The sequence below is a fragment of the Pleurodeles waltl genome, chromosome 2_2, assembly GCF_031143425.1.
Source record: "Pleurodeles waltl isolate 20211129_DDA chromosome 2_2, aPleWal1.hap1.20221129, whole genome shotgun sequence".
In the NCBI taxonomy this organism is placed as follows: Eukaryota; Metazoa; Chordata; class Amphibia; order Caudata; family Salamandridae; genus Pleurodeles; species Pleurodeles waltl.
Genome location: NC_090439.1, coordinates 705,556,994 through 705,566,352, shown reverse-complemented (window position 1 = coordinate 705,566,352; position 9,359 = coordinate 705,556,994). Strand labels below are relative to the sequence as shown.

The 9,359-nt window shown below is 44.4% G+C and overlaps 1 protein-coding gene across 1 annotated transcript; it reads right to left on the bottom strand.

The window, feature by feature from the left end:
- Positions 1-7,317: 7,317 nt before the first annotated feature.
- Positions 7,318-8,487, bottom strand: LOC138277101 (uncharacterized protein F54H12.2-like). Its single transcript, XM_069219216.1, has 2 exons — positions 7,991-8,487; positions 7,318-7,873 (listed from the first exon to the last, which is right to left on the bottom strand). The coding sequence occupies exons 1-2, from the start codon at positions 8,485-8,487 to the stop codon at positions 7,318-7,320; spliced, it is 1,053 nt and encodes a 350-aa protein (XP_069075317.1).
- Positions 8,488-9,359: the final 872 nt, after the last annotated feature.

Genomic DNA, 9,359 nt, shown 5'->3' with positions numbered 1-9,359 from the left:
GACGCCCATACGCCATTTTCCCCCTACGCCGGCGCTGCCTGGTGTACGTCGTTTTTTTTAACGCACACCAGACAGCGCCGGCGGCTAACGCCGGCTAACATCATTGAATAAATACGGCGCCCGCATGGTGCTTCAGAATGGCGTTAGCCGGCGCTAATTTTTTTGACGCAAAACTGCGTTGGCGCAGTTTTGCGTCAAAAAGTATAAATATGGGCCTAAGTCGTTAAAACTGAGGCATGCTGGAGAAGGGAAGCGACCCCTGAGGGTCGTTCAGAGAGAGGTAATCCAGAGGCTGGAGCGGTGTGGAACCGAGGTTATCCAGGCCTGTGAAGCAACTGCTACGGATATAGGGGTGATGCCGGCGTGACTAGGACCGAGAAGCGTTCTATGGGACGACGGTTGAACATTCAGGGGTCCCAAATATAACAAAAAGGTAGGGGCTGTACTAACTAAAGCCCTGCATTTCTTACTAAACTAAAAATCATATAGAACACCTTCAAGTTCCAAAGACATTGCCAACTGCTTCTAAAACACCCTTCATGTTCCCAAAAGAAACATTTCTGAGAGAACACAAGGACAGTCACAAACTTCAAACCCCCTCTGCGACAGATAGGACGACTCAAAGACCCCAAACACTTAAAAGATACATCAGAGGGACCTATAGTATTGTCCTCAGAGGGTTCAGCTCAAGAGTGTGTCACTGAGATCATTCCAATAGGCAGTGGGAGACTCCCTAAAAGCGGGTGGGTCGTTAAGAAGCAAAAGTGGGCTGATAGCGCCAAAATGCAGAGGCTTTTATTAAGTAAATTAAAGAAAGCCAGAATATGCGCTGTGCAGAGGTTAAACAATACAGGCTCCCTAAATAACGGTCAGACTCTCCAAAATGACCCTCCAGAGAGTCCCCCTTCTACTATAGATCCTCAACCTGGGACTTCCGATATAGTGTTTCTAGAGAGCGTGAGACGATATAGTCGCAACGTACAGCGGTTTAAAGCTACAGAGTATTATGAGGAATTTAGGTTTGTTAACCTAGATCGTATAAACTCCTCTGATCAGGGTGTTATAGATATCCACCAGGCTGTACAAACGTTCATAGAACGATTGTTACACGATGTGGGGCCTAATGATTTCCTCCAGCTACGTTTTCAGGGGCAGGGTCTCAACAGTCCTCTGTTCACCAGATGGTCGTCTCGAGATGTGTTTGACGCTGTGACGTTTCTAGAAAACCTGTCTAAGCTTTTACAGAGCTAGGCTGAATTGTTGGCTTACGGGACCTTCAGAATCATCGCCCTCATTGTTAGGGGTCGTGAGAGCAGTGCTTCCAGAACCTTAAGGAGCATCATGCATAGTAAAATCATCAGCAAGAAATATCGGTGGTTTCTTGACTTTAACACCGGAGCTACCAATATGTGCCTGGCGGTGAGCATCGCGGGTTTGCTGATGGACAGAGCTACCCCAGACCACGTCATTATGTCTATGGCGGCGGACGCCCACGAGGCGCTCCGAATTCTGCCAGACAGACTGGTTGGTTTTGGGGACCTGGGACTTTTTGAGAATCACTTTGCCATTACGGTAAAAGTTCTTGGAAGTACTTTCTACAGATGAGCGTGTGAAAAACAGGACCATTTATGTGCTCCATCACGATAACCACTTTTACGGTATCTTGAACCTGAAGGGTTTTCTAGGAGCCAAGTACGTGTGCGAGCATTGCGACCACATAGACAACAACTGGACCAGACACAAGTGTGAAATGTACTGTAAAATGTGTCAGAGGGACAGGTGCGTTGACGATGTGTCTCAAAAGGTTAACTGTTCGACATGTAAGATATTTTGTATGTCGCAAGACTGTTTGAACGTACACGTCAGCCTCGCACAGTGCAAACGTAAATCGGACTGCCTAACTTGTGGGCGCTACAAGGCCTCCAAACACAATTGTAAAGGTATGCAATGTCCCAGGTGTAAAGCGTATTTTATAGCCGGAACCGCACACGAGTGTTACATGCTCGAAGGCTTACCCCAAAAAAAACAAAAAAAAGACTATATTGTATTTGATATAGAGTGTACGCAGGAGATGGGTGTGCACCAGCCTAACTACATTTACTCTCATCATCTAACAGCCAATGAAAAATGGGAGCTTGAAGGCAGGTTGTGTGTGAACGATTTCCTCAACACATTCATGCAGCCAAAATACTACGAGTATACCATGCTGGCTCACAACTCGAAAGCGTACAATTTATTCTTTATTCTCCAGGACCTGATTCAGGAAAAGATGGCCGTAGAGCTCATTACCCAGGACTCCAAACTTATGCTGTTAAAGGTTGTACCTTTTGAAATTAGGTTCATAGACACCTTGAAGTTTCTACCCATGAAGTTGAGTAAGTTGCCAAAAGCCTTTGGTTTTGAAGGCTGTAAAGGATTTTTCCTGCACTTTTTTTAACACATGGGCTAATCAGAATTACATTGGTCCTATGCCTCCGCCTAACAGTTACAGCATCGAGTACATGATGCCATCTGAAAAAGAGAGCTTTCTACAGTGGTTCGATGAAAACCGTGAAAATCTGTTTCATTTTCAAACAGAATTGAAAGCTTACTGTCAGGCGGATGTAAGGATCTTGCGAAAAGCGTGCAACCTTTTCAGAGACGTTGTGGTGGAGATGACAAAACGGGTCAGGATTATCAAAACCAAATCCCGTAAGAGAAGAGAAATCGTGTAATACCTAGACTCATTTAAGAACATTACGCTGGCTTCCATGTGCATGTCTATTTATCAGCACATGTTTTTAAAACCTGAAACCATAGCTCTAGTACCGCCTGACCTCTATAATGGTAAACAGAAACGTTACTCCACCCCGTCTATTCAGTGGCTCATGTACGTCTCGGAGAAAGAGAACATCTTCATTCAACATGCGTTGCAAGGCGGCAAATACCGCTTGGGCCGTTACTACCTAGACGGGTATGCGTTAATTAACCAGGTACCAACCGCCTTTGAGTTCAACGGTTGCTTTTACCACCGGTGTCCTCGTTGTTACAAACCCCATGAGTTTAACAGGTTGCAGGGCACCATGTTTGAACATCTGCATCGTCGTACTCTGGCGAAGCGCAGTATATTGAAAACACCAGCTTAGTTCTGAGAACCCTCTGGGAGCACAAGTGGTTAGACGATCTAGCAAAAGATGCGGAACTCAGCGCTTTCATTAAGAGCCGCCAGTTACCAGCACTGTTGGAACCCCGCGACGCCTTATTCGGCGGTCGTACAAACGCCATACAGCTGTACCGGGTCGCTGGTGAGGGTGAGAAAATACACTACTACAACTTCACCAGTCTGTATCCGTATGTGAACAAGGTGAAGTTGTACCCGGTGGGGCATCCTAAGATCGTATATAGGAACTTTAAGTCCCTGGACGAGTACTTTGGTCTTATTAAGTGTCAAATCCACCCTCTGCAAAAGCTTTACTTATCGGTGCTTCTGTACAGAGTCAACGGTAAGCTAATGTTCCCCCTATGTCGAACATGCGTTGAAAGTAAACAGACTAGCGAGTGTAGAAATAGTGATGAGCAAAGGCTGCTGGAGGGGACGTGGTGTACCATCGAGGTACAAACGGCCCTCGAGAAAGGGTACCACCTCGATAAAATACTGGAAATTTGGCACTTTCCTCACACCACAACCTGACTCTTTTCTGAGTACATCAACTTGTTTCTCAGAGACAAACAGGAGGCATCGGGGTATCCCGACTGGTGTGTCGCTGAGCCCTCAAAGCAAAAGTACATTGCTGATTACCACGATCACGAGGGTATTACGTTGAGACCGGAGTTCATTAAGGTTATCCCCGCCAGACGACAGTTAGCTAAGCTCTGTCTCAGTTCTTTAGGGGGAAAATTCACACAGCGTACCAACATGTCAAACACATCCATTGTCACAGATGATCTTTTTAAGTGTCTATTTGCTCTGTCTTATGATGTGTCCAGTTGTGAATTTATTGACGATGAGACGGACGTACATGCTGGAAATACGCCAAAGAGTACCCCACAACTTGTACAAAATAAACATTTTCATAGAGTGCTTCACAACTGCTCACGCTCGCCTAGAGCTTTACCGGCTGCTGGAGAAGCTTCAGGACCGCTGTTTTTACCACAACACCGACTCTGTTATTTTTGTTAGTAAAGAGGGTGATGAAGATCCTGTGCTAGGTGATTATCTAGGTGATTTAACCAGCGAGCTCGAAAAGGATGAAAACATACTCGAGTACACCTCCTCAGGACCCAAGACCTATAGTTACAAAACCTCCAACAACAGGGTTTGCGTGAAAGTCAAAGGTATCACTTTAAATGTAAGCAATACGGTTAAAATACATTTTGACAGTTGGAAGGGTCTGGTGCACGAGTACTACGCATCGAACGATTGCAACAATAATAAAGCGATAGTTGTAAATCACCCCAGCATAGTCAGGTCCAAGAAAAAAGTGTGAAATTACAACACAGCCGTTATATAAAACCCTACGAGTAGTGTTTGATAAAAGGGTCCTGACCGATGACTACAAAACACTACCGTACGGTTATTAAAAGACATTAGAGGGGCAAACACCCAACCGCTATGGACACCAGGCTGCAACACCCATTCTCCTGCATTTTAGCAGGTCCCTCAAATAGCGGTAAAAGTTATTTTATAAAGAAACTGTTAGAAAATGCTCCCGGTGTTTTATCTCAGATCCCTAACAACATTGTATGGCTTTATTCCTTCTGGCAAGATCTTTACACTGAACTATCCCTGAAGTTCCTGCACATCAGATTTATAGAAGGCATCCCCAGTAATCTCAATGACAATGACTTGTCACCTAAACACCTTGTAAACATGGTCATTGTGGACGATCTCATGCACGAAGGTGGGGACCACCCCGAGATCGAGAGGGCTTTAACTCAATATTCACATCATCGTAATCTAAGCATATGCTACATTGTCCAGAACTTGTTTTACAAGGGTAAGAGCAGTCGTTCTATAACTCTCAACGCCTCATATCTGGTCTTGTTTAAAAAAACCCGCAACAAGTTTCAGATATCATTATGGCTAAACAGATGTACCCCAGAAACACACAGTTTTTATGGATGCGTTTAACGGCGCTACCGCAAAACCCCACGGTTACTTACTGGTAGATTTAAAACCTAATACTAGAAGAGTACAGACTACGCTCCGCTATTTTCCCACCTGACTTCCCAGTCGCTTACACGCCTAAAACAGTCCCCAAAGCCTATAAAAAGACCCATTAAAAAGACTTTTATAACATTTACAGTCTAAACCTTATAATATAAGGTTGCTACCATGCTTGCGCGGCTACGGCGTAATTTGACCTCCTGAAAATGCTGGTCAGGGCCAGCCCCCTGAAAAGAAAGGCTATCCTGTGCACGGCTTCGGACGATTTAATGGCTGCCATTTCAGAAATAGCCCTAAACACCCTAAAATGTAATGTCCCGATATCAACGAGCCAGTTCCTTCTGCTGAAGAAGAAGCGCCACATTATTAAGAAGATCAGCAATAAAAGAGCATTGCTCCTTTCTAAAAAGAAACTGGTCAAACAGTCTGGAGGTTTTATAGGGTTGCTGTTGGGTATAGCTATACCACTAATTACCGGTCTCCTGTCGAAGACCTGATGGAGCACGCCCAAAAAATGTATCTTGTACCATGCCAACAGCTTAAACAGTTGGGCCCTTATACAACCGATGTCTGGGTAATACGCAAAAATCAGACGCAGCGTCTCGATGCTAAGATCAAAACCATTTTGAACCGAACAGATTTAAAACCACACGACAAAGCGGGGCTTTACTCAAGAGCCCTTCAAAACTTTTTACAGTATTACAAACAATGGAATGCAGGAAAAAACAAAATGACTCTGTATTCACCCTACACGGAACAGCCCCCAGCTGACCCTGTAGAGCCTCAAGACCCAGGACCCCTAGCCCCCACGGACGCCTTTGTCGAAGACCTTTTAAGAAATATAAGTCAGAGGTATAGCGGGGCGACACAAACACTGCTCAGTAAAATGACTGCTACTAAAGAGCTGAACACTTGGAACAGTGAATTTGTTTACAAGGGACAACCGGTTGCTGGGTCACACATGTACGATCTGGTTAGAGGTCTCACACACAACAAAACCCTATCGACCCAAAACGCTCCTAGAGGATGGGAGCAGATTCTACGTGCCTCTGAGGAACTCAACATTCCTTCCACGATCGTCGGTAACGCTGACAACCGCTGAAGGCTTGAAAGCTTGAAAGATCCAAGCCCCGGTGTTTTTACCACAAGTCCCACCGTGTCGACATCGCCTTTCTTTCTGCAGCTAACACCGCCTAGGAGCAGCGACGCTCTAACTCTGGCGCCTAAAAAGAGACTGTTCAAAATGAACACTTGGCTATCGCTTTAATGTTATCATGACATTTGAACCGTTGTACAGTTTTGTTAAAAGGTTCACGTCTCGAAAGATTTTTGCTTCATTTATTTACCATTGTAAATGATTGTGCTGAAAACTGTTTGTAATAAACACTTTTAACTTTTCAACAGTAGTCTGACATCTTTTTTAAAATGGTATGAAAATGTGTGGCTTGTGAATAAAAATGCATAGTCTGAATTTGTGTTTAAAAATGTTTTTATTTTAGACAGTCATCAGTCCAAATAGAGGCATTACAATGCCTTACACTTTTGACAAACACCGTATTCTGTTTTAACAATGCTCGACATAGTCCTAGACTTTTCATTCACATATTTCATAACAATACCATTGGTGTTTGCTAGATCGGCTGAATACAGATTAAAAAAAATTCTAAACGTCATACCCTCAGACATTTTACTAATAAAATATATACAGTGTTCCCTGCGTGTGATGGCTAGAGAATCCTGTACACGCAGCTTGTTATACTCAACCGTGGGCAATGCTTTTTTTTTTACATATTTGAATATTGGATTTGTATAAATGCTGTGCTCGGGAAACTCCGCTAAACTGTCAAACACTACAATCTTGTCGACATCCAGAAACATGGCCGCCCAATGTGTACCACTCTTGTGATGCGGGTCGGTGTTAAAGACGAGTGTGCGGGGTCTTTCTAGACCTATCATGCCCGGTAGCCCTTCGCTAGGAAATACACCTAAAAAGTATTTCTTAGCGTATTTCTGCCTGCTTAAGAAGTCACGTATCTGCACAGTGTCCATTTTACAGTCTTTTAATGATAGTCAAACATCATCTGGCGGGCGTGATTGACTTGGATGACGCTGTTGAATACAAAGAATACAATCATGTTCACATTGGTAGCCAATGCTTGTGTAAAGCATATTCAAGCTTTTTGATTTCCATTTTTGATCAAGTTGTAGTGGTCACTGTCATCCATGTCAGGAGTCAGGTCGAACGCAAACAGCGTATAGCCGGTCCCATACCCCTCTCTCGAAACAACAACTCCTGAGTCATGCAGGTGTTTCCCCGTTATCGAGACCAGACCGAGATATTCCCTGACAAAATTGGATGTTTCAAAACTCGGGGTGAACAGTTTGGCGGGAATAACAGCACCCTCGTGGACCAAAGCTGCGTAGTTGATATCGTAGTGTTTGAAGTTGAAAGGGTTAGAGGTATGGAGTCCGCTAAAAGCTGTATGGTCCACAAACCCTATGATGATGAGTTTTGGAAGTTGGTCCATAAATAGATTTTGCTGCTGTGTTAATTGAGTACCGGCGGGTATGCTGAATATCTTCAGAGCCACTCTTTCAATGGCGTACTTGGCGTTCAATAGTTGTAAAGCTTCAGCGTGGGCCAGCCTGACGCTCGTTGAGACTTTTACTCTCTTTACAAACAGGCTCGCGGACAATATAACCAGTTTATACTGTTCCGCATCACCGCTGATGAGACAAAATGCATCCTTGTTGCAGATGAGTTTGATCTTAAGATTGATACCATTGACGAGAAGCTTATCTTGGAAGAAAAGCTCTGAATGTACGCCTCCCAGGAGGTCAAACCGTCTACTGCCTGTGGCAAAGCTGGCTCTTTTTTTAAAACCATCATTGCCTCCATCCAAAGCCGTGTCCTCAAAATGCGCGTGAGTATCTTTGTAGAAGAGCTCCGCTGAAAGCTGTGTGTCCAGGGCTTCGCAATTGTAATTTAGAGTACTCTCTATGTAGGCCCTGTAGGCATACATGTTATCACTTTGCGTGACGAGTCGATCGCCCAGGTTAATGTCCACCTGATTAAACATGGTTGTGACGGGGTAGGCGATCAGCGCCACTTTAGCATCGTCATCGATGTTGGCGCTGTTCGCTTTTGTTTTGTTGAGATCTAAATACATGGCCGTGGACCCCGACACAAAAAACTCTATCACCGCCAGAAGCGTCAGGGCGGCTAGAGGCAATACTTCCATGAAAAAACTGTTTTCGATGCTGGTCTGTGTAGGCTTTAGAGAAAACAAATCTAGCTCAGATTTGGTGCATTCACCCGAGGCGAAGTGTACGAAGGCCATGATAGCTGATTTAAAAAATATTTGCACTAGAGTGTGTTCTTTTCTTCTTGGAAGATCTCTTCTGTCTTACGACTCTTCTTATGTGTGGACGTTTTGAAGAAGTCCTCAGTTTTTTATAGGGCATTGGCGGACCCCCACGCCTCAAAGCCCTTCTCTTCCTTTTAATACCCGCATGCACTTTGTACATCAACCCCGTTCCTTCTTGGGGCTGTTTGTTCATGCGCTCTGCGCAGCCGACGTTACAGAGCCCACGACATCATGGGCTATGTTCGTAGCCGCAGCTTTAACGTGAGGTTTTGCAATTTCGAAACCTCTTCTCGAGAAAGGCATGGCTCTTCTAAACAAACTCCTAAAGAAGCCCCCCAATCCTGCCCCGTACATAACAGGGCTCCTTGAAAGTAGGGCGGCGATCCGCCATAGCCAGCCAGAACGCTATAATAGTCTGTGTACATAGAGGGGTCACCGTATGTTTTAACGACGACCCTGGCTACTGCCTAATAGTCACTGTCACGGCGCGGCCTTAAATGAAGCTTAACAATAACTTTCCCATATTTAAAGGCCACAGGCTCTGACTGATTGTCATAAACCATGATGGTTATAGTGTCATAATGTTTTTTAGAAGCTGCCACATAGTCGAGTTTGTGATGTTGTATATTAACCATTGTGTTATTTTCTCCCTTCACCGGGACCCATATCAACAACAGCGAATAACTATCCCCTATCTTCTGAGGTTCGACAATGTCACTATAAACATAGAGTGTATAGAAGCCTCTGTTAATATTGGGACACGTAGGGTCTGGGTCAACCTGTCTTTTCACATGTTGTACGGTCCCTAAAACCCTATGTAATTTACTCCAACAGTTAAATTCTGT

Coding starts and splice junctions, on each gene's coding strand:
- LOC138277101 (XM_069219216.1), bottom strand. CDS start 8,487: ATGGCCTTCGTACACTTCGCCTCGGGTGAATGCACCAAATCTGAGCTA. Junction 7,874..7,990: donor TTTGCCACAGGCAGTAGACG/GTTTGACCTCCT, acceptor TTGTCTCATCAG/CGGTGATGCGGAACAGTATA.